The sequence below is a fragment of the Squalius cephalus genome, assembly GCF_949319135.1.
Source record: "Squalius cephalus genome assembly, chromosome: 5".
Taxonomy (NCBI): Eukaryota; Metazoa; Chordata; class Actinopteri; order Cypriniformes; family Leuciscidae; genus Squalius; species Squalius cephalus.
The window spans coordinates 45,003,789-45,029,962 of record NC_137126.1 but is presented as its reverse complement, the minus strand read 5'-3'; the positions used below and the strand labels follow the sequence as shown (position 1 = coordinate 45,029,962).

The 26,174-nt window shown below is 36.2% G+C and overlaps 1 protein-coding gene across 4 annotated transcripts; it reads left to right on the top strand.

Annotated features, from left to right (window-relative positions):
- The first annotated feature begins 854 nt into the window (after nucleotides 1–854).
- tnksb (tankyrase, TRF1-interacting ankyrin-related ADP-ribose polymerase b) lies at nucleotides 855–24,982 on the top strand. 4 transcript variants are annotated; one of them, XM_079871123.1, is made up of 28 exons: nucleotides 855–1,412; nucleotides 2,376–2,600; nucleotides 3,969–4,064; nucleotides 4,606–4,642; nucleotides 5,366–5,441; nucleotides 7,449–7,469; nucleotides 10,601–10,695; nucleotides 11,343–11,409; nucleotides 11,540–11,726; nucleotides 11,807–11,925; nucleotides 12,006–12,097; nucleotides 12,179–12,257; nucleotides 13,503–13,674; nucleotides 13,789–13,868; nucleotides 14,519–14,664; nucleotides 14,764–14,929; nucleotides 16,577–16,796; nucleotides 16,884–16,993; nucleotides 18,395–18,583; nucleotides 19,567–19,804; nucleotides 21,632–21,711; nucleotides 21,802–21,922; nucleotides 22,018–22,115; nucleotides 22,198–22,272; nucleotides 22,875–22,980; nucleotides 23,811–23,997; nucleotides 24,088–24,244; nucleotides 24,569–24,982. In XM_079871123.1, exons 1-28 carry the CDS (start codon nucleotides 911–913, stop codon nucleotides 24,653–24,655), a joined length of 3,828 nt encoding a protein of 1,275 aa, XP_079727249.1. In that variant the 5' UTR covers nucleotides 855–910; the 3' UTR covers nucleotides 24,656–24,982. The 4 variants fall into 4 exon arrangements, with proteins under 4 accessions (XP_079727249.1, XP_079727247.1, XP_079727250.1 ...); XM_079871121.1 differs by having other exon boundaries at nucleotides 862–1,412; nucleotides 12,179–12,287; XM_079871124.1 differs by lacking the exon at nucleotides 7,449–7,469 and having other exon boundaries at nucleotides 864–1,412.
- Nucleotides 24,983–26,174: the final 1,192 nt, after the last annotated feature.

Sequence of the window (26,174 nt, the reverse complement as noted above, 5' to 3'; positions counted from 1 at the left end):
GATAGATAGATAGATAGATAGATAGATAGATAGATAGATAGATAGATAGATAGATAGATAGATAGATAGATAGATAGATAGATAGATAGATAGATAGATAGATAGATAGATAGATGGATGGATGGATGGATGGATGGATGGATGGATATATATAGTTGGATAGATAGATAGATAGATAGATAGATAGATAGATAGATAGATAGATAGATAGATAGATAGATAGATAGATAGATAGATAGATAGATAGATAGATGGATGGATGGATGGATGGATATATATATATATATAGTTGGATAAACTGATAGATAGATAGATAGATAGATAGATAGATAGATAGATAGATATATATATATAGTTGGATAAACTGATAGATAGATAGATAGATAGATAGATAGATATATAGATATAGTTGGATAAACTGATAGATAGATAGATAGATAGATAGATAGATAGATAGATAGATAGATAGATAGATAGATGGATGGATGGATGGATGGATGGATGGATATATATATATATATATATATATATATATATATATATATAGTTGGTAGTTGGATAAACTGATGGATAGATAGATAGATAGATAGATAGATAGATAGATAGATAGATAGATAGATAGATAGATAGATAGATAGATGGATATATTGTTGGATAAACTGATAGATAGATGGATGGATGGATGGATGGATAGATAGATAGATAGATAGATAGATAGATAGATAGATAGATAGATAGATAGATTAATATGAAGTTATAATTAATTTAGGCTGTGTAGTAAAAGAAATTAAGGCAATTACAGCAGTGCATCATCAGTAGTGCATAGCCTCCAACCGGAAGCCTCCTCGCACTGAGCGGAAGTGCAGCGGCTCCAGCTGTTATTGTTGACAGACGGAGCTTCGGGGGGAAAATGGCGGTGCCCCGTCGATCCTCGCAGCACCAACAAAGCAGCCTGCAGCCGTCTCCGCGGAACGCCTTGATCGCGTCCCCCCCTCCCGAATCGCCGTCCGCGATTATTCCCGAATCGACGAGTTTGTTGAGCCCCTCGTCTACTGGCGCAGCGGAATGCGGCGGAGCGACGATGGAGTCCGCAGCGGCCTCCTCCTCCTCCTCCGCCTCTTCCCCGGACCGGCCCTCCCCAGTAACAGCAGTGGCCGGCGCAGCGTCGACAGCACCGGGGAGCTCCAGCTGCAGCAGCATTAGTTCAAGCGCGACCGCGGGCAGCCAGAGTCCCGGCTCAGGAGCGACCAGTCCCGGGGAAGGAGTGTGCGGGGCTGGCGGGGCGTTCAGAGAGCTATTTGAGGCCTGTCGGAACGGAGATGTGTCGCGGGTGAAGAGGCTGGTGGACTCGGTGAACGTGAACGCTAAAGACATGGCCGGACGAAAATCAACCCCTCTGCATTTCGCTGCAGGTCTATATTTATATATTTGCCTCATATAATGTGTTTTTAAGCATCTTGCTTTGTTTCGTGACCTTATAAAACAACAAACCGTCACCTTTGTTGTCTCTGGTTCCACAATAATCTGTTTTATAGAAGCATGAGATTTGTCAATAGAAGTAACGTTATATATAATGTACTTAGAGAGAGTGCGCGCTGTTTTCTGATAAAAATTATGTACTGTAAATTGACTACTCACAATGATTGTGTCGTGGTATAATCTTGCATAATGTATCATTTGAAGCAAATCTGCATGTGTAAAAGATAGTTTTTGGTAACTTGGACATGTAATTGTGCAGTCCTGAAAGGAAAAGGACATAGTCTGAGATAAAATATCTATTCAATGTGTTATAATTTCCATTATGAAGTAAAAAAAAAAAAAGAGAAAAAAAGGCTTGCTTTTTAAAAAGAACCTTGTGTTCAGACATACTAATATAATGAGATATTTTCAGCATTAGTAAGCATAAGCATGCAGTTTTCATGATCTCATATTAATTAAGATTATTTGCTCTTTATAAAAATGTATGTCGCTCTGCAGGACCATTTAATTTGGCTAACAAATGACAGCTAGTTATTTAAGTTGATTTAAAACAAATAACGCAGTATTTCAATCAGAGTTATGCTTTTTGTCAGTATCATTAACATTCTACTAAATTCTATCTGTTTTTTTTTTTAATGAAGAAAATCAAAAGGGTTTGAAATGTCATGAAAATTGTAGTTCACAAATTTTGGGGTGAACTATCATTTAAGAGAGTTGCTGCATCTAAACAACATACACATTCACTGTCATAAATGTATCATTTTTAACCTAAAATCTTTTCAATAGACTCGTTAGGTGTAATAAGATCTGATATGTGATTTTTATTTTATTTTATTCATTTCATCATATTAGATTCAATGCATTTGAAACTGATTGTCATTTGTGATGATTGACAGGCTTTGGCAGAAAGGACGTGGTCGAGCATCTCCTGCAGACCGGAGCGAATGTCCATTCCCGCGACGACGGTGGTCTGATCCCGCTCCATAACGCCTGCTCGTTCGGGCACGCGGAGGTGGTCAGCCTCCTGCTGTGTAGCGGCGCGGACCCCAACGCTCGAGACAACTGGAACTACACACCTCTGCACGAGGCCGCCATCAAGGGCAAAATAGACGTGTGCATTGGTACGGATTAATATGAGAAATCCTGTGTTTTCAATCAGACCAATACTGATCATTAAAAAAGCTCTAATAATAACAAATTCTTATGGTCACCGATATATCGTACATCCCTTGCTGAAAGGCAATGAATAAGTTGTCTAGGAATGAGTCCCTGTCAACATTGTGTGGAGTGTCTATAGAGCTGTTCCAGCTGATGTTGCGTTCCAGCATGCTGCAGGATTGCTGTGTTGTGATAGTAATGTTGTTGTCCTGCAGCATTTGTCTCCTGCGGCCTGATGTCATAGTGTCCGGCTGAATACCTCTGTGCTGAGACAGCACTCTCAGTGAGAAAAACTGACAGGATCTCTGATGTTTGCATTAGTTGCACAATGAATGGGTTTGTCTGAGTACGGTGTGTACTGTTTCTTCGAAGTTATTTGGCGAAGTGTGGAGAGTGACCATTAGGGATGTGCAATATATTGGTGAAAATATCAGGTTTGGTCAATATTATATTTTTTTCCGGCTTATCCGATTTGATATTATGCTGATATTAGAAACAGATAATATCAGGATTTTTTAAATATTAGTTAATGTACTGTGCACAATGTGAACTAACATGGAGAAACAATGAAAAACTGTCTTTATATTAAAAAAAGATGAATAAATGCTGTAAAAAATATACTGCACATTGTTAGTTCATATTAGCTAATGCCTTAACTAATGTTAACGGAGGGAACCTTATTGGAAAGTGTTACCAAAAAATATTTATAGTATGTAGATGGATAACTGTGTGTATATATACAGGGCCTAAAACTAACTTTTTGACTTAAGAAAATGTACCGAGTCGACCATAGCTGTTGTTGCAAAAACAGGCAGTTTATGATGACAAAATTTTAGATAACAGTGAAATTTCACAATTCTCTATTGCAATTTCAACACCACAGCTTAAAACTACTAGCCTAACTAATATAAATGTAAAACATTATTAAAGACAATAAACAATCAGTAATAAAATAAGAACAAATAATCAAATTACATGCAAAAGCACAAATAAATACAATATAACAAAGATACAAATAAAATAAATTAAGCAAATGTAAAATAACACTGCATAGTCTTATACTGGTGAGTGACACCGTTTCATATACTCGCCAATGCCATGTCAATTGTATGTATATATTTATATATGTATGTATATGTGTTAAAATGTTTCAATGGGTGATTGTACTAACATTTCAAATTGCAGATCTAGTATGAACATTTTAGGTGGCAAAACAGTATAGATATTTATAGTTACTGGCCAAAGTTTAAAATATGATCTGCTTTTGAAATAGTCAGTTTCAGTATCGGAGCATCCCTTATGACTTTATTGCTTGATTCTGTTTCTTACAGTGTTGCTACAGCACGGTGCTGATCCAAACATCAGAAACACTGACGGCAAATCAGCTCTGGACCTGGCAGACCCTTCTGCTAAGACCGTCCTCACTGGTGAGACATGCACGTACATACATCTGCTTTACAGTCATTAACAAACACACACACTCAATGAGTATACATGTAAATGCACATTGGGTATGTTTTACAATGGCATGTAGTATGTATATTATTCACAGTAAATAGATTTCCCTTGATTTCTGACTGCACGGAATGCCTGAATGACTTGCTACAAAATGTGCAATATATAACAAAAGTGCCACAATGTACTGCACTCCAGTCTGAGGAGTGAAGGCCATCATCCATTATTTGATTGGGTAGCCATATGTCAAAGCATTTGTACACAAAATTGGATTAAAATGCCATCTTGACAGCACTCGCCCAATTAAACTGTGAAGTTGCAGCAGAACACTTTAATCAATCCATACCGCACACCGTTTCACATGTTAATAAAAAAACTGCAAAGTACTGCATAATATAAACCGTATGCTTGTTTTCCAGTCTGAAAATAGCTACATTACACTGAAGACTAAGCATATCAAATCACACATCTTTCAAGTCTGTCTGACACCTGCTGTCTGTCTTTATTCCTTAGGTGAATATAAGAAGGATGAACTGCTGGAGGCAGCAAGGTGAGATTATGGCACAGTAACTATAATAATTTAATATCAGTGTGTTGCTGAAATAAACACTTCTATAATTGGTTTCAAGGGGTTTTGGATTGTTGTTCAAACATCTTGATTTGATTGTTTGAGTACTTTGGGAAGACTGTGCAGAGCTGTAGGTCATATTGGTCATATGTTGATGTTTAGAAAACTTCAAGAATATAGTGTTTTTAGCCATTTGGTTTTCAATAAATGTTTTTTTTGTAGTAAAATTGTCCCCTAAGATTACAGAATCCTAAATCCTAAAATTATAGAATATTTTCTTAGTAGTGATAGTACAATGAACTCTTAAATTATATTATATTGTTTACTTTTTAAAGGTTTCTTGCTCCCAAAATCAATTTTTCATTGCTATGTTCTACCTTCTCTCTGATCTTTTAGAATTAAATGGATTTTTTTTGTAAGTGTGCCTTGAAAAGACTCATGACTATGTAAATTGGATGTGTTTGCATGCGAAATGAGTAACTAAGTCCAATATAGTTCCTTTATCCTTTAGTTACAGCTCTCAAAGCAAGCCGTTTTTGCAGCTAGGTTTCAATAATTAGTTAAATTTTGCATTTTAAAAGATGACGTGGTCCATTAAGTACATTGGAATCTTCTCTGACTGTCACTGATCCAGAAATGTCTTTTCTCTAAGTTGCCATTCCTAACAGTGTTTGTCTCCCTCTGTTTGAAAAACGTCTTTCTTAGGAGCGGGAATGAGGAAAAGCTAATGGCACTTTTGACCCCACTTAACGTCAACTGTCATGCCAGCGATGGACGCAAGGTAACAGATCTGAGTTATTTTATTTAATCAGCATACTTTTTTTTTTCCATAATGTTGCTTTTAATATTTGACATACCTTATAAGATGTAAATTCCTAGTATGACTGTTTTAGAAATATTTGTTTCTATACTCTAGTTCTGTTCAAACTCAAATACAGGATGTGATTGCATGTATTTCATTGGTCATGTAAATGATATAGATGTAGGTCAAGGCAATCCTAAGTCCCCTTGTTTGAGTTTTTTTCTTTCCGTAATACTGTGTTTAGAGTAAACAGCTCTGACCTAGTTTTACCCATAATGAGTTCAAGTCTGGACGTATGGTTGATGTCATTTTATAATGTTTGTTTCGAGTCTTAACTGCCCCTTTGTTCTCTCTGACCGCTTTTTAATGTCAGCTATTTTTATAAGGGATTTCAGTTGATCTTTGCCGCTTATTGGATGCACATCTGACCTTTATGATGTTTTAGGCAAAAGCTTGTGATCCATTTCTTTCTCTAAACATTATAACAGGACCGTTGATTTCCCTTTAAATCCTCTGTCATCCCTGATCATTTCAGGTCACTTCATTCATCAGTTCTCCCTCCAGACCTCTGTGTCTTTATATCAGAAGGGCTTTTTAGAAATGAGTTCACTTTAGTGCTTTTCTTAAATATTTGCTTGTTTTTCTTGAGTGGATGTTGAGTTACTGTAACTCATGCTGTAGTATAGTGATATTATGTATTATTACTATATTTTTTTTAGAGGCTGATACTTAATTTTTTTATTTACTGGTACTGATTTTGATACCTGTGTGTAAATTGTATAGTGATATAATTTGGACTGTAATTTGAGAGTAGTGTGTTTAGCATTTTTTTTTTTAACTATTAACACCACAATTCACATCAAATACAGGACATTATAGTTGATCAAGCATAAATTATGTTTGAATGAACTCTACATAGACATTAATATTGGGAGTGATATCATGTCTTAGACGTTGTAAACCTAGAAATATCTTTGATCCGCTGACATTTTGTTTTGCAGTCTGAGATTCTTTGTGTGGCAATATTTATGCAACAAACATGGTATATATGCTGAATGGTATCGTTTTTGATATCTGAGCATGAGCAAAGAAACGGTTTATAGACCTAAGGGATGCACTGATACAGTAATAAAGGTTTTCTGTTGTCATGTGTTGTAAAGAATACAAAGAAATATTGTAGAAAGTAATTAATTAATTTTGTTTCTCATTTTCTGTCATTAAATTGTGTGTATGTGCCGTTCAAAAGTTTGGGGTTTTAAATAAATTAATACTTTTATTCAGTAAGGACACATTGTAGAGTGTCTTAGGATCTCAGTAAATAAATACATAGGATGAATGTAGGTTGAAATAAGAATTCTATTTCACTTGAATTCTGCTCTTTTGAGCTTTCTATTCATTTCTAAGAATCGGGAAAAAAGCCAGTTTCCACACACAACTGTTTTCAATATTGATAATAATGAGTTATGTTTCTTGAGCAGCAAATCCGCATATTAGACTGATTTCTGAAGGATCATGTGACACTGAAGACTGGAGTAATGATGCTGAAAATTCAGCTTTGATCACATGAATAAATTACACATTATCATATATTAAAATAGTTTTTAAATTGTAATAATATTTCACAATATTACTGTTTTTGCTGCATTTTTCATCAAATAAATGCAGTCTTGGTGAGCAGAAAAGAAATCTCACCAACCCCAAACTTTTGAACTGTCGTGTGTATATACAGTATATGTAAGTATTATATCAGCCATTGAAAATTTCTAATCGATTTTAGCATTATCTTCTTGTGTGAACTGATCAATAAAAATTGAAATATACATTTCAAAGAAATAATGTTTCTAAAAAAGTAGCAAAATATTTAGTAGGATGCATTAGCTGTTGTTTTAGGTTTCAAGCACCACAGTTAGCTCTGATGGATAATATGTTAGTTTATAGCTAATTTTTTGTTTTGTTTTTTTTGTTTTTTGTTCTGGCGACATTCAGTCAACATCACAAAAAATGCTGGTAAGTTTATTTTGTGAAACAGAAATTAGTTTTATTTGGTCTTCTGTGATTTCATTTTTTTTCTTACAATTTGTTTTTGTTAATTTTTGCCCCTAAAAATCCATCCATACGCTGGTTCACACTTAAAATGCACAGAAACCTGCCTTATTTTTCTGCTGGTCACAATCCATCAATCAACCAATAGCTCTGCTAATGTTTTGATGACTCCTGCAGGTTCTGAATACAAGGCTTTCATTTACCTCTTTTTTGACTCTTTTACAAAACTTCTCTAAACTGTCTTCCTTTGCAAGAACTCCACCATGTTTTTACCCCTAAACTCCACATCCACGCACCATCGCTCACGTTTTTGAATCCCGTTTGTTTGATTTGTTGTGATCAGCACGCATGCTCTCCACAAACGTGGTGTTTAACTCCTGATTTCTGATTGACATCCTGTCCTGTTTAGATCCATTGTGTGTTTGCTAGAAACGTTGCACTGTTGCCCATTGCTTGTTCTGTACTCTATTTCAGTCCTCATTAATAATGATATGAACTTGAATGTTGCCTCTCCATCCTGCACTGAAAAACATAATTCTCTCAGAGAATGCATCATACATTTGAGGCACATCTTCATTACTAAATGGCTGCGTTGTTGAGATTGTTTTGCTGTGGTTGTGTTCAGGCTGTCATAAGGGCATGTCACCATTATTTCTTCATTATTCACTGCATGAACTGAGAATGAATTTGTAACTTCTTTGTGTGTTTAGACTATTTAAGTTAGGTTTATTGAGCCACTTATAATTATCTCTTTTTAAAGGGATAGTTCACCCAAAAATGAAAATTCTTTCATCAGTCAAAACTCACCCTCATGTCTTTCCAAATCCGCAAGACTTTCATTCATCTTTGAAACATACAGTAAATGAAGAGATTTTTTTATGAAATCCGAGAGCTTTCTGTCCCTCCATTGACGGCTACGCAACTACCACTTTGATGCTTCAAAAAGTTCATAAAGAGATTGTAAAATGAATCCATATGAATTGAGCGGTTTAGTCCAAATTTTCTGAAGAGACTCAATCGCTTTATATGAGCAGATTTAATTTAGACTTTTATTCACATATAAACATTGATCAGGACTAAGCTACGTACTATGGGAGATCGGGCCTTCTGTGCAGCCGCTCTCAGTCCCACTGTGGTTGCTTTTAAATGCGGTCTTAAAACTCACCTTTTTAGAAGAGTTTTTTTTTTTTTTTTGGATGATCTTTTTTATTTTGGTCGTTTCTAAATTGTAGCACTTTGGGATTTTGCTTAAATATAAAGTGCGTTACAAATAAAATGTATTATTAATATTATGATCAGTGAACATAAACAGAAGCTCAACCGAACCTGCTTGACACATGATAACAAACCTCATTGGTTCTTGCTGAAGCTCAAACGTGATGTGTAACACTAGAATGAATCTCATTGGTTCTCGTCAAACGAACATGCTTGAGCTTCCGTTTACCGAGCTTCCGAGTTGATTAATGTTTATATGTGAATAAAAGTCTAAATTCAATCTGTTCATCATAAAGCAATCGAGTCTCTTCAGAAATTTGGACTAAATTTGGATTATTCACGATCTCTTTATGAACTTTTTGAAGCGTCAAAGTGGTAGTTGCCTAGCTGTCTATGGAGGGATAGTAAGCTCTCAGATTTCATTACAAAGATCTTCATTTGTGTTCCGAAGATGAACAAAAGTCTTGCAGGTTTAAAACGACATGAGGGTTTGTAAATAATGATTGAATTTTCATTTTTGAGTGAACTATCCGTTTAAGCGATTGAGCTCAAGACAGATTGCAGCTGTAAAGGCCTATTTGCACCAAGAGGCAATAGTGCGCAACAGTGACTGCTCACTTTTTTTAGTGGTTCCACAAAGTATTCCTATTTTCCCCCATTTTCTTTAAAATAATTTCAATAGTCTTGCAATAAAGATATCTAAGACATGAACCAATCCAACCGGCTCTGACTGACAATTGAGTCGAGTTGACATTACAAACTTGCTGGTCTGTGATCTTAAGGCAGTGCAATGCAAATTATGTGATTTAATTAAAAAACGGTGGTAAAATATAAAACTATTATTGGCTTAGAGTCATCGATTATAAGTATAAAACCAAAACATTTTTTAATTTTAATGCAAAATAATGTTGGATACTGACTGTTACATCATTTTCAGTGCTTCATGGGAGTTTGTTGTTGGTGCTGAGCTCTTTTGCTTTTTATTTCTGTTTCTATGGTAACAGTGGTTATTTTCTCTTATAGTTGGACTCTTCTAGGTTTATGGTAGGGACACTGAATTTCGGCTTCTAGAGAAGCATATATAGTGACTAAGAAAGTATAAAACGCATCAGGCTAAGGCATGTGATTTGACCCAAGTGTTTCGCTTTTGGTGTGACCTTTCGTCTGTGATTTGTTCCACTTTTTTGTTTTGTTCTTGGTGCGAGTAGGCATTTACCTGTTCTTTAAGATCTTTAATTGCATCCATATATTCACAATTCAATGTGGACTGTAGAAACAGATTTTAGAGGTACTAAAGGCTCGTTCACACCAAGGACGATAACTGATATTTATGACGAATAATGATAAAGATATAGTTCTAAAAACCGCTCTAAGTATAAAATAATAGCAGATTTCACACCACAACTATAATGATAACGGCACAGAGAAATTATATTGTTGGAATCACTTTCAGAATGTTTTTTTTCCAGCTGATGAATGATAAAAACATTGACAGCCAATCAGAATCCATCCTGCCTTTAAGAGTGCGAGCATTTAAAGTGGCTGATGGCGCGCTTAGAATAAACAGAATGATATTGTGTGTTTGTGTGGACACTAATATAGTTATCTTTATAGTTATCGTTCTTGGTGTGAACGGGCCTTTAGGCACCGCTTCTCCATTTGCATCACGAAAACATCAAGAACGTAATTTCAAAACTGAAATGCATTACACAAGTTAGCTGTCTAATGCTGGGATGAGTTACAAGCAGGTTTATATAATTATATTTGGGTTTGGGTTATGTGAGATGAGCGGTTGTATTACTGATGATCATTAATTTAGCTCCATTAAGTGAACTGAATATATTTAGACAGGCTATTAATTTTTCTCTCTTCTTTTCCAGTCCACCCCTCTTCACCTGGCCGCTGGATATAATCGTGTGCGTATAGTGCAGCTACTGCTGCAATACGGTGCTGACGTTCATGCCAAAGACAAAGGGTGAGCAACTACTACTTCCTGTCTCTCTCTTAAACATGTAGTGTCCAGTGTGTAAAGCCTATGATTTTCAACCTATTTTTACTTCCACAATTTGACGCATTTCAAAGTTTAAACATTTAAAAATAAAAAAAAATAAAAAAAGTTCTTTTGAACCATCTATTCTTCTAAGAATCCTGAATAAATACATATCATGGTTTCCACAAATATGTTAAGCGGCACAGCTGTTTTCAACATTGATAATAATCAGAAATATTTCTTGAGCAGCAAATATTGGAATGATTTCTGAAGGATCATGTGACACTGAAGACTGGAGTAATGATGCTGAAAATTCAGCTTTGATCAAAGGAATAAATTACAGTTTAAAATATATTTTAAATCGTAATGTTTAAAAATATTACATGATCAAATAAATGCAGTCTTGGTGAGTGTAAGAAACTTTTTCAAAAACAACAACCCCAAACTTTTGAATATTATTAGTATTGTATATATAATACATATGTGATTGCATATATTATTTATTTTAAATACTCTGCTCTGAACAATTAGACCAGGAACGTGTATTAACACAAGGTCATCAGCGATTATCATGATGTTTTGATAAATTCTGAAATAATCTTTTTTTTCCTCTATCCCTCTCTCTCTATCAGTGGTCTGGTTCCTTTGCACAATGCCTGTTCTTATGGTCACTACGAGGTCACAGAGCTCCTGTTAAAGGTAAATGGAATAATCCAGCCAATACTTACTGATTGAAATATATCTGCTCCTCCAGCACAGATGCTTTATTGTTTTGATTCTGAGTTTCTGTTTATTGTGATTGACGGTTTCCTGTATGTCTCGCTCCCAGCACGGGGCGTGCGTCAACGCCATGGACTTATGGCAGTTCACCCCCCTGCACGAGGCGGCCAGTAAAAATCGAGTGGAGGTGTGTTCACTGCTGCTGAGTCACGGCGCCGATCCCACACTGCTCAACTGCCACGGCAAGAGCGCGGTGGATGTGGCGCCCACACCTGAGCTTAAAGAGAGACTCACCTGTAAGTGCAATTCACCCTGCATCCGCTTATTTCAATATAAGGTGCAATCATTTGATCTTTTGCGATTTTCCTTCGTCCAGATGAGTTCAAAGGACACACGCTTTTGCAAGCGGCCCGTGAGGCAGACATGGCCAAGGTCAAGAAAACGGCTCAAGAGATCATCAGCTTCAAACACCCTCACTCGCACGACTCCGCTCTGGTGAGCGCAGGGCATGATCTCTGAACGCTGAGGGTTTTGATGATGTGTTTATTAAGATCTCTAACCGTTTTTGTTCGCAGCACTGCGCCGTAGCGTCTCCTCATCCCAAACGCAAACAGGTCACGGAGCTGCTCCTGCGGAAAGGTGCCAACATTCACGAGAAGAACAAGGAGTGAGTGTTCCACTTTGTTAGATACGTTGTTGAGTCTCTTGGTTGCTGTTTCTCACATTCGCTTATTCTTTCTTCCACTAGTTTTATGACTCCGTTCCACGTAGCGGCTGAGCGGGGTCATAATGATGCGCTTGAAGTCCTGCAGAAACATGGAGCGAAGGTACCAGCATGGGATATGTTCCAGGATCTAGTGAGCTGCTTTGCTATATGCCGTCTACTTTGGCAGCTGCTTTCATCTTCAACTATATAAATGTATCTGTTATCTCATACCTTAGCCTGTAGGATACAATGTGTTTCACACTTCAGGACTTCTTTTTTTAATAAATCAAATTGTAAATTATAAATCAATGATACATTAAAAATGTTGGTAACACTTTACCATAAGGTCTCATTTGTTAACATTAGTTAATGTATTAACCAACATTAACTAGCTATGAGCAATACATTTGTTATTGTGTTTGTTAATCTTTAACGTTAGTTCAAATACAGCCGTTCATGTTAGGTCACAGTGCATTAACTAATGTTAACAAATACGACTTTAGATTTTAATAATGTATTAGTAAATGTTGAAATTAACAAAGATAAATAAATGCTGTAAAAGTGCAGTTCATTCTTAATTCATGTTAACTAATGTAGTTATCTAATGTTGACTAATGAAATCTTATTGTAAAGCGTTACCAAAATGTTATGTACTGTACTATAATTATGATATATACTATACAACAATGGCTTTTCACTATATAAATTCCCTCAAAATGCAGAATATTTGCACACAAATATTGAGTGAAATTGTGCCATTTTTAACTATTTTCTAAGTTTGGGGTCGGTATGATTTCTCGGTAACACTTTACTTGAAGGGGTGTGCATAAAACTGACATGACACCTTCATAATCATGACATGACACATGTCATGAATATGAAGGAGGTTTTATGCATGTTAATGACAATTGTCCAAACATTCCAAACAAGTTTCCAAACATTCTTTTTGCCATTAATTGTAATAATTCAGTGAGATTTGTGTATGCACAAGGAGTCTGACAACAGCCGGTATGATCTGATCTCACCATCATCGAGTCCGTCTGTGATTACATGAAGAAACAGAAAAAACTGAGACAGACTAAATATTAACACGCCTAAGACTTTTGCACAGTACTGTATTTTAAAATCTGATTTATTCCTGTGATTCAAAGCTGCATTTTCAGCATCATTACTCCAGTCTTCAGTGTCACATGATCCTTCAGAAATATTTCTAATATGTTTCTAAACAGTTGTGTTGATTAATATTTTTGTGGAAACCGTAATGCTACTACAAGCTAACCCCAAACTTTTGAACTTTGTACTTTATCTTTATAATAAACCTTTTTCACTGAGCTTTGTGTGTGTGTGTGTGTGTGTGTGTGTTCAGGTGAATGCTGTGGACACACTGGGACAGACAGCTCTGCACAGGGCGGCCCTTGCTGGTCACATCCAGACTTGCAGACTATTGCTGAGTTACGGAGCCGACCCGTCAATCATTTCATTGCAGGGCTTCACAGCTTCACAAATGGGGAATGAAGCCATTCAGCAAATACTTAATGGTAGTATTACATCCGTTACTCTGAGCTTCATTTCCAGTATGAATTGAATTTTCTGTCACTGAACGCTAAAGATGTCCTTAATCTGTAATGATTTTCCTGCATTTCTTTCTCCAGAGAACATTCCTCCCCGTAATTCGGACGTGGATTATCGTTTTCTCGAGGCTGCTAAAGCCGGAGACCTTGACACAGTGAAGGTAAATAACAGTTTAGCAACTTTAATGTTAACATGTTCAAAATCCATTTCACTTCAGCAATGTGACGTAAAACAGGACATTATAAAAATGACTTTTTTTTTTCTTTAGCGATTTTATCCGTCAGGAAATCAATAGCTATGTTTACTTGCACTAAAATAATCTGCTCATTGTATTGATGGCTTAATCGGACTGAAAAGCCTTCATGTAAACACCTCGACCAATCTGACTGAGCTCGATTTGAAATGAATAATCTGATCAATAGAGTGGTGCAGGTATGACGGCAGAGCCAAGAAGATGTTTTCTTTTATTTATAATGGTAAAATAAGGTCTGTGGTAAACATAACTCGACGATACTTGTTCTACAAACTAAATTGCACACAGTTTGTTTTTTATTTTTGCTTCTAATAAATAACTAGATAAGAACTTTTGGGGTGTGAGTGTGTGCTGTTTATGTTGTTGAGCAAAACATATTGTCTAGTTAGTTTACCACAGACCTTATTTTATTCATTTTACTCAAAAAAAAATCTCAAGGAACCAGCAGCGAATTAGACTTCTGGGGAAAATTGCTTCATGTAAACATGTCTAATAAATTATTATTATTCATTTGATGGTGGTTTGTGAAGGAAGATGTTTATGTGTGTCCTCCATAGCAACTGTGCTCCCCTCAAAACGTGAACTGTCGTGATCTGGAGGGCCGTCACTCCACCCCGCTGCATTTTGCTGCAGGCTACAACCGTGTGGCCGTGGTGGAATACCTGCTGCATCATGGGGCCGATGTGCACGCTAAAGATAAAGGGTACTATCATCTTCCTCTGAGTCATCATTAGCGTGACTATCATTGCTCTGTGTTGGCATTATCTGACTGTCACTGACTCTCTATCTTTCTCTTGATCAGTGGTCTGGTTCCTTTACACAACGCGTGTTCGTATGGTCACTATGAGGTGGCAGAGCTGCTGGTGAGACATGGAGCGTCTGTGAACGTGGCGGACCTTTGGAAGTTCACACCATTACATGAAGCTGCAGCCAAGGGCAAATATGAGATCTGCAAACTACTGCTCAAGGTTTGATAACTCAGATTGAGAAATCATGCACATGTTGGCCTTATAATGAATATCATGACTGCGTGGGAATTTCATATTTTCATATCGTTGAGAAGCTCACTTCTTATTTTGCCACACTCTACATTTCACTTTCGGCTCACAAATACTATCGAATAAACAAACCCATGTTTTGTAGCTTATGCGTAAATATGAATATAATAGAATATAATTAATATAGTATTATCCAATATCCTGTATTTATTTGGGGTCAAGGAATTCAGATAGTGTGTATGTATGTGTTCATTGTGTTCACACATACACACACACATATATATATATATATATATATATATATAGTAAATATGTGTGTTTTTTTTTTCATATTCAAATTCTAGACTTTTTGGAATATATAAATTGTATTAATATTGTAATATATATGATATTTTAATATATATAAATACTTGAAATGAAATAAAAAAACAAAGTGTCTTAAAAATATCTGTTAAAAAACAAATTAAGATTTGAACATATTTGTTCACTAAGAATTTTCTTGTTGAGAATCTCATTAAATATTTTAGCTGCCATTTAGATTAAATCCAGTTAAGGCGAGACACTACAGGTGAATAGGGTAAAATTTTTAACTAGCAGATATCACCATGAAACTTTCCCAGTTGATTACCTACATTAAGATGAGAAAAAAATGTATTACAAGTTTTCTGTAATTTAATGTTTAAATATGCAAATTAGGCAATATCTAATTAAATATGCGCTAATTTGTATATATTTTAAAAAAATGAAATCTGAGTATTGGATAAAGCCAGATTAAAAAATTATTTTTTCATTGTGTTCACATATTAGATGGGGAAAAATTACAGAGGGATTTATGGATATCTACTTTTGTTATCCTGTAAATCAGAAAATACTGTCAATAGCCTTAAAAAAATGATTTTCGCCATGTTTTTGGGAATAAAATGTTATATAAATCAGGCTAGGAATAATATATTTATAAATCCCTCTGTAAATGTCTTCATAATATAACTAGGTACATGACTGGAAAGTTTGGTGTATATAGGTGCTACTGAAGTGGAGATTTCGGACTTGGAGTATGAGAGAAAGGTCATTTTGAGAAAACGGGCTTTAAAGATTTATCATCAGCCAATGAGATTGCGCATTCAGCCCTTTTACTTTTGCGACTGGTTGCTGATAAAAAGGAAATGACCATATTTGGATCCGACAGCATTGTACAGTGAAGAGAGAGCTTTCCAGCCCTGCCTGTGATGACAGAGAGCAGACAGAGATCGCGGATCGGCGGGATGATTTACAACGACAACTTTTGTTGAATTTACGCAAAATCTACAGACGCAAACAGACAAAGTGTAGTAAAATAAAGACCTAAATGTGTATTTCTGACTTTTTTTTCACCACAGTCTGAAAGACGACATGTTATTGAAGACAAATATCCAAAAATCTCAAAATTGACCAGTAAAAAAAAAACAATGTTTTTGCCTGCCGTGTCTCGCCTTAAACCATTCACCAGTCATTTTACGTGCATGCTACTTTATCCTCACTTAAAGTCTATGTTAAAGGTGAAATTGTGCCTTTAGCTTCAACTTTTAAATGATGTTTTGCCTTTTATGCAATCTTAAATCATATCTACTCTCTCTTTAGCATGGCGCTGACCCATCTAAGAAGAACCGCGATGGCAACATGGCTCTGGACATGGTGAAGGACGGAGACACGGACATCCAGGACCTTCTGCGTGGAGACGCTGCTCTGCTGGATGCCGCTAAGAAAGGCTGTTTAGCTCGCGTGCAGAAACTCTGCAGTCCTGAGAACATCAACTGCAGAGACACACAGGGCAGGAACTCCACACCACTGCACCTGGCAGGTAACGTCCTTTCTCACATCGAACACGCATTCATCTCGTCTGTCTGCTGTTTTATTGATGAATTAATTCATTTTTAAATGAATTCAGCTGGTTACAATAACCTGGAGGTGGCCGAGTATCTCCTGGAGCACGGAGCGGATGTGAACGCTCAGGATAAAGGAGGACTGATCCCTCTGCATAACGCTGCTTCATATGGGGTGAGAGATCAGGCTATGGGAAGTTTAGTCTGCATAAATGACTTTATCTTTAAAGGATTGCTTTTGTAGAATACTTACACCAGTCTTTAAAATGAAAATTCTGTCATCATATACTCACCCTCATGTTGTTTCAAACCTATATGAATTTCTTTCTTCAGCTGAACAGAAAGGAAGATATTTAGAAGAATGAGAGACGGTTTCTGGTCTCATTGACTTCCATAGTATATTTTTTTCCTACTACGGAAGTCAATGAGACCAGAAACTGTCTGGTTACTGACATTCTTCTAAATATCTTCCTTTCTGTTCAGCTGAAGAAAGAAATTCATACAGGTTTGAAACAACATGAGGGTGAGTATATGATGACAGAATTTTCATTTTAAAGTGGAGTATCCCTTTAAATGTCACATGATCCTTCAGAAATCATTCTAATATGCTGATTTGCTGCTCTAGAAACATTTATTATTATGATCAGTATGTTGAGAACAGTTGTGCTGCTTAATGTTTTTGTGGAAACGGTGATACATTTTCAGGATTCGTTGACGAATAGGAAGTTCAAAAGAACTGAATTGAATGTCTTTACTAGGCGCGTTTCCATTACAGATTTGCGCAAAACTTTTGTGTTTTTTTTTTTTTTTTTTTCTAAATGTCGACAAAAAACTATTGCGAAATGACGGCGTTTCCATTAACCGATGTTATGCAACTAAAACTTCTTCTCGCAATAAGTAAATCCAAAAACCATGGCAACGGACGTTGGTAGGTTTATCCCGGCCACTGCACTAGCCATTATCATTAATCGAAGGAGACGTATGTCTGTTTTCCAAGCATTAATGGAAGGAACGACCCTTATAGGCTACTTGAGCGGCACAGAGGTGTTTCTGGGTGTTTCTCCCTCATATCTGCTTCGAGGTCTTGATTGTGGCATTTCTTTGAGGTTTAGAATCCAGTATTTCTATAATTCTTTTGTCTTATATGAATTTAATAAAGAACTCTGTCTCGTATTCTGTCCAAACACACCGCGTCATCTACGTCAGGTGACCTGTAAATGTGCAAAAACTGTTTCCATTGCAGTTTTGCGAAATATTTCTTTTTCGAATTGCCCGAAAAACCAACTCATGCGAGCGTAAAAACGTTTTGCGATAAATGGGAGTTTTCGTGAAATTAACGCGTTTCCATTGGGCGTATTTTCAGTTCGCAATTTCAATTTGCGCAATTTGAAGGGTAATGGAAACGCGGCTACTGTCACTTTTGTTTAATGCATTATTACTGAAAAAAAAAAAAAAATTCTTACTGCCCCAAAGACAGTAGAGAACAATGTGATATGTTGTGCTGAACAGCAATATTGTGGTGGAATCATGACACTAATACTGCTTCTATAATTGCCTTCTCTCTTGTTCTGTCCAGCATGTGGATATCGCTGCCCTCCTGATCAAGTTTAACACGTGCGTGAATGCGACAGATAAGTGGGCGTTCACTCCGCTGCACGAGGCTGCACAGAAGGGCCGTACACAGCTGTGTGCACTGCTACTGGCACACGGCGCTGACCCCACCATGAAGAACCAGGAGGGACAGACCGCTCTGGACCTGGCCACGGTAAACTACCCTACCAGAACTGTTAGATAATACTCTTAGTTAAGAAAATATCAGTGTTGACTTGACTTTAAGATAAGTGATTGATCCTGGAAGATAAACTTCCAAACTAAAATTGCCATTTGCAATAAAAATGTTAAAGGAAAGTGAAAATGTATGCATTTACATGTATTCATTTAGACTTTCAAATGAGGAATTCAACAAGCAATTGTGCAAATGCTTTGTGAAAATTGATTTCTAAAATAAACTTCTACATATGACGTTTCTGAAATAACAGAACTTGTGAATAACAGATTTGATTGAATTGTGGAAAATTAGGCTGCAATATTTATTGGTCAGTGTTATTTTCCCCACTTATGTAAACAGAAGAAAAAAAGTTGTTTCAGTGGTGGAGAATTTTTTTTTAACTTTTTAACTTTTAACATTATAATATTTAACATTTTTGCATTTAGCAGACTCTTTTATCCAGCAGACACAACTTGCAAAAGAGGAACAAAAGCAATTAGTCAAAAAGCCAGCAATAATCGTAATGAAGATTGTAAAAACATAACACTCTACAGTAAAGTCCAATTCATTAACATTAGTAAATGCATTAGCTAACAAGAAATAACAATGAGTAATTAATTTTATACAGCATTTATTCATTTATCTTAATGTTAGTTAAAAAAATATATAATTCTTCATTGTTTGTTCATTTTAGTTCACAGTGCATTCACAATTGTCAACAGATACGACTTTAAAATGTATTAGTACGTGTTGATATCAACATTAACTAAGATAAATGCTGTAGATGTATTCTTCATTATTAATTCATGTTTGCTATCGTTAACTACTGTTACCAAATATAACCTTATTGTCATGTGTTACCAACATTACACAGATGAATAATGCACGAAACATGTTGTAATAAAGTAAAAAAGGTTGATTTTTGGATTTCGTGTTCACTAGTAAGGCACTGATCAAGTTCATTCTTCTGTGTTTATCAGGCCGATGACATCCGTGCGTTGCTGATGGACGCGATGCCTCCTGATGCTCTTCCCAGCTGTTTCAAACCGCAGGCCACCGTCCTCAGCGCCGCTCTGATATCACCCGCCTCCACACCCTCCTGCCTCTCCGCCGCCTCCAGCATTGATAACCTGGCTGGGCCCCTCTGCGACGGGGCCAGTGGAGGGGCGGCAGGACCTGCTGATGGAGCCGCCGGAACTGAGCGGAAGGAAGGAGATGGTGAGAAAGATCAAGATGTTGTGAAAAGAAGTTAGTGAGAAGAAACAATAGAACTGTCTCAGAAGAGTCATTCATTCAGGAATCAGAATACACAGATACTGTATTGCTTTGATTCTCTAAAAAGAACCACTTCATAGCTTGTTCTTGAACCAGATTACACTGATCACTGGTGTTGGGGCTTATGCATCACAAGTAACGCGAGTAATGTAATCAGATTACTTTTTTTAAAGTAACTAGTAAAGTGATGCACTACTTTTAAATTTACAACAGCTATATTTTTTTAAATAAGTTACTTTGTTTTCCCATTTATCGACTGACAGCTCTCCTTTCCCCATGTTGAGAGAAATCGTGAGTAAGTGTAGAGGCGTTGTGTAAACATGATGGTTATTGTAGTTCTAGACAAAATGTGAGCACATCTCACTTGCACAAAAACAGATTCAGTATTCCTCAAAATGAATAAAGACAGTTAAATGCAAACTTAGAATATTATGCAAACCTGCAATAATTAAATGTTAAATAATCTCACTTTATTAACCAATTAATAAGGAAAACTGACTTTAGTTAATCATCATATTTGTTTCATTTTATTATTTTTAATGCTGAAGTAAGAATGTTCACTTCATTCGTCCGCTTATTCACTTTACTTTTAGTGTGAAACGGCCTTTACATTTGCCAAAATTAAAAGTTTTATTTTTAAACAAATAAGCCCAGCCCAGTTGTGGAAAAAGTTGCCAAAAAAGTAACGTAGCAAATTACTTTCCATAAAAAGTAACTAACACAAGCCGCGTTTCCATTACCCTTCAAATTGCGCAAATTGAAATTGCGAACTGAAAATACGCCCAATGGAAACACGTCAATTTCGCAAAAACTCCCATTTATCGCAAAAAAGTTTTTACGCTCACATGAGGTGGTTTTTCAGGCAATTCGAAAAATAAATATTTCGCAAAACTGCAATGGAAACAGTTTTTGCGCATTTACAGTCACCTGACGTAGATGACGCGGTGTGTTTGGACAGAATACGAGACAGAGTTCTTTATTAAATTCATATAAGACAAAAGAATTACAGGAATAATGGATTCTAAACCTCAAATAAATGCCGCAACCAAGACCTCGAAGCAGATATGAGGGAGAAACACCCAGAAACACCTCATATGTGCCGCTCACCAGTATAATAAGGGTCGTTCCTCGCCATTAATGCTTGGAAACACACATACATCTCCTTCCTTTAATAATAATGGCCAGTGCAGTGGCTGGGATTAGTACATCAACGTACCAAGTCCGTTGCCATGGTTTTTGGAATGATTTTACTTATCGCGTGAGGAAAAAATGAAGTTTTAGTCGCATAACATCGGTTAATGGAAACGCCGTCATTTCGCAATAGTTTTCTGTCGACATTTAGAAAAAATCGCAAGGTTTTGTGCAAATCTGTAAAGGAAACTAACCTACAGTTAGTTACTTTTTAGGGAGTGAAGCAATATTGTAATGCATTACTTTTAAAGTAACTTTCCCCAACACTGCTGATCATGCTGTATAACTTTGACTCACTAAAAATTACTGCCTTATAAGAAACATTTGGTCTGGAATCAAACTACACTGATCGCACTGATTTATTCAAAAGAACCGGCTCATGAGTCATTCGCTCGGGTATCAGACTACACTTCTGCTGCTGATGAATAGTATTTCAGTAAATTTGCTAACATTGGTAGAGGAATGAAAGTCTGAGTAACGCTTGTAGAATTTTATATCATTAAAATCATTCACTTCTGGGAAAAAAAAGTTTACATTTTTGCAATTTTTTTTTTGTTAAAATGTCTTTTTGTACCATAGCTGTCCTAGATATGAACATCTCACAATTCCTGAAGAGTCTGGGGCTTGAACACTTGAGGGACATCTTCGAGAGAGAACAGGTGAGAAAGACAGAGACATCTTTCAACTTTTTTATTTCTTCTAGTGCAAAGTTTTTTCGTGTTTGTAACGGTGTGTCCTTTTTCCATTAGATCACTCTGGACGTGTTGGCTGACATGGGTCACGAGGAGCTCAAGGAGATCGGCATCAACGCTTACGGACACCGTCATAAACTCATCAAAGGCATTGAGAGGCTTCTGGGAGGACAGCAGGGTGAGTGTCTATCTCATAAAACATCAGTTCTGCTGCTCTTGCTTGCATCAGTATATTTTTATTAGATTTGAATCTTGTTATCTGTAATGCCACAGGTGCCAACCCATACCTGACCTTCCACTGCACCAATCAGGGCACAGTTTTGATTGACCTGGCTGTGGATGATAAAGAGTTTCAGTCTGTTGAGGAAGAGGTAAAACATGAACACTTCTGGGCTGTTTCAAATAGCCGTCTGCTTGGGCTCTGTGTGATGAGTGTTTGTTTTTTGGTCACAGATGCAAAGCACAATTCGGGAGCACAGGGATGGAGGAAACGCGGGTGGTGTTTTCAGTCGATATAATGTCCTCAAGGTAAACACACACCAAATGTATTCAACATTAGTGATATTTAACGGATCTAAAATAGGTATTGCTGTCCAAAAGAGCATTACATAAACATTTTGTATGATCTTTTTTTGATTTAGAAACATATCTTAAAGGGTTAGTTCACCCAAAATTGAAAATTCTGTCATCCTCATGTCGTTCCAGACCCATAAGACTTGTTCTCTGGAACACAAATGAAGATATTTTTTTGAGATTTCTTTCTTTCCATTTGAAAGTCTATTCACCCAAAGCTCTGACGGTTGTGAAGAGATCGTAAAGAAAATCCATGTGAATTTAGTGGTTTAATCCAAGTCTTCTGAAGAGACATGATCGCTTTATATGATTTAATTTAGGCTTTTATTTACATACTGTATAAACATTGATCAGCAAACATAAAATCAAGCGATTTGCAATGCTGTAAACATTGTTTGCTGATCATTTGTGTTCCGAAGATGAACGAAAGTCTTGTGGGTTTGGAACGACATGAGGGTGAGTAAATGACAGAATTTTCATTTTTGGGTGAAATATCACTTTATCTATGTCTGTTTTACTCTTGAGCAAAATCTAACTGTCATCTAATTGTCACGTAGATCCAGAAGGTGGTGAATAAGAAACTGAGAGAGCGATATACACACAGGCAGAAAGAGATTGCAGACGAGAATCACAACCACCACAATGAGCGAATGCTGTTTCACGGTAAGTGCAGAACTCGCTTGTCCTATGAATTGAAAACATGCTTAGATAAATGAAACGTAAAGAATAAAAGTAGTTTTATTTATAAATTTATAACTTCAGTTTCATTTCAGTTTTTATATTTAGTGCATAAATTGTAGGGCTCGTTGATATAAACAATATATTACCTTGTAAGGACACAAAGAAAATGGTCTATTCTAAGATTTACTTTTTTGCCCCAATGTAATTATCTTCATACTGGGAATTTGTTTGCTTTTTATATATGCGCATTCAATTCATTTGAAGTTTCTATTCATCAAAAAATCCCCCCCCCCCTCCCAAAAAAAAAAATCATGCAGCATAACTGTTTTCAACATTGATATGACACTGAAGACTGACTGCTGCTGAAAATTCAACTTTGCATCAGGGATAAATTATATTGTAAAATATATAAAAACACAATAAATTTAAATAGTAAAAAATATTTCAAAATATTTCTGTTTTTGCTGTATTTTTGATACAAATATTGATACTAAATAAATTCAGCTTTGATTAGCATAAGAGACTTCTTACAAAAACATTTAAAAAATTGTAACGACCATGCTCTGTTTGAGCTGCTAATTTTTAATTAATTAGTTTTGGTAGGCCATTATATTTATCCCTTATAAGACCACAAACCTTACCATCTGCCTATACAAATTAAATTATTAATACCAAATGACCTTCAAAGTTCAAGTTAAAAGTACTTTCTCTCATTGAACTATATGTAGCCATGAATTGCATTTTGCTTTGAGTTGATATTAATTTAGTTGTTTTCCTTATCATAATCCTAAGCATGTTTTTTGTTTTTTCAGGATCTCCGTTCATAAATGCCATCATCCATAAAGGATTTGATGAGCGTCATGCATATATTGGTGGCATGTTTGGAGCTGGCATATATTTTGCAGAGAACTCGTCTAAGAGTAACCAGTACGTCTATGGCATCGGGGGCGGCACTGGCTGCCCCACTCACAAAGACCGTTCCTGTTACGTGTGCCACAGGTACATGAACACACCTGACACAATAAGACATGCAACGTAAACACATGCACAAGTGGATGTTCTTCATGTTCATGTGTTGATTTCCCACAGGCAAATGTTGTTCTGTCGTGTGACATTGGGAAAGTCCTTTCTGCAGTTCAGCGCCATGAAGATGGCCCACGCTCCCCCTGGACATCACTCAGTGATCGGCCGTCCCAGTGTCAACGGCCTGGCCTACGCAGAGTATGTCATCTACCGCGGAGAACAGGTACGCCAAAGACCAATGATAGTTCCAAGTTGTTTAACAGCCTTTTCTGGAAAGTTTGCTTTGACAAGTTGCTTCATTTTGGCCAGATTTTGTTAGTATATCAGGGCCTTTAGTGTAACTGTAGTGTATAAAAACACCAGACGCAGGCTAGGTCTTTGTTTTTAGAATGGTGTGTCATGCGTGAGACGCCGCAAAAGATGCGAACACAATGGTTAAACACGTCCGCCTAGCACGTTTACATTGAAAAACAATGGAAAAGTGGAATGAAAAAACATGTTCTGTGTGAATAGCCCCTTAATGTGTTTTCTTGTTGTTGTTTTCCAGGCCTATCCAGAGTATCTCATCACTTATCAGATATTAAAGCCGGACAGCACGCCTCAGTCCTCCACAGGAGCAGAGCAGAAGTCATAGTCAATACACTGCGTTTCACACTCACTCACTCACTCGCTCACTCATTCTTTCTCACTCTCGTTGCACAAAGGAAATGTGAACTTTCCCATGTACCCACGTCTTACCCATGGAATTCCCATGTATGAATTATGAATTTGCACTTTTAAAAACAAGTTACTTAAGTTATTTGAAAATAGTTGCAATTGTGAAGTCTAATGTACAGGTAGTATAAAGAAAACATGTAAAACTGACTGTTTAACAATGCTATTTGAGTTGTATTTTAATGGAACCTTTTTTTTTTTGAGTCTGTTCATTTCTTTTAAATAAATCTCATCAACAGGACTCATTCATATGACTCGCTTTTGATTGTTTATTCATATGAAATGGTATTGCCTTCATTATATTTAGTCTCAGCATTACAAGCTGAAATTGCGAAGGGGAGTAAAAATGAACCATGACCGCAAAAAAAAGTTATATTGTGAGATAATACAAATTATAATAGCGGTTTTCCTTTTTAATACATGTTAATGTAATTTATTCCTGTGATGGCAAAGCTTCATTACTCCAGTCTTCAGTGTCACATGATCCTTCAGAAATCATTATAATATGCTGATTTGCTGCTCAGGTAACATTTCTTCTTCTTATCAATGTTGAAAACCACTGCCTCATATTTTTGTGGAAATAGTTATACTTTTTTTAGGATTATTTGATGAATAGAAAGTTCAATTAACCGCATTTATTTGCATTTATTAATCCATTATTACAATTTATTTCTCTACCTATTTCCAACAGACATAATCCTTTAAACAATTAGCATTATTTATTTCATATTTACATTGTAATCATATTTTCAACTCACAGGAACAGCCAGACTCAGACATGCAGGAGACTGAAAACCAAGATTAGGGTTGTCAGCTGATTCTGACCTGCAAAGTAAACCGCTTGCCATTATAATCATGGAATGGTCGCTCCATCATTTTTTATTTTATCTTGCTAGACAGACTTTTGGTCCATAATCAATAATATATAATAATACTATATATAATGTAACTTATGCATTAGCAAACATTATAGCAATACATACGCTTCACAGATCATAGTATAAAACCATAGACTGTAAAAGTCTATGAGAGTGTCTGGCCTAAAATAACATGCGTAAGAACCATATTAATATACTTTCTTATAAATAGCGAATCCATTGATGAACATAATCACATACTTGTGCATTTTAATTTTGCATCTTACATTTCAAGGGACAATGAAACTTCTTCAGCTTTGGTTTTTCTCAAATAAAAATACAAATATATTTAACATGTAACTTGATTTCAGGTAGTCGATGCAATATGCATGTGTTTAAAAGAGGGTTTTCTGGGTGTTTTCCTCTATTTCTCAGTCATTTGATCTTGTTTGTGTCATATCTTTGCTATTTCCTCAATAGGAAAACTTGCGTAACATACTGAGACATGTTGCACTACAAACATTGCATCATAATATTAATGTTAAAACACATTTGGAAACCAATAACCTTAATTATATAGGA

Bases quoted from the DNA above. Each gene is read 5' to 3' on its own strand.
- tnksb (XM_079871121.1), top strand. From the start codon at position 911: ATGGCGGTGCCCCGTCGATCCTCGCAGCACCAACAAAGCAGCCTGCAG. The intron at 5,442-7,448 runs GTAACAGATCTG...GGCGACATTCAG, and splicing joins ATGCCAGCGATGGACGCAAG to TCAACATCACAAAAAATGCT. The intron at 23,998-24,087 runs GTACATGAACAC...GATTTCCCACAG, and splicing joins TCCTGTTACGTGTGCCACAG to GCAAATGTTGTTCTGTCGTG.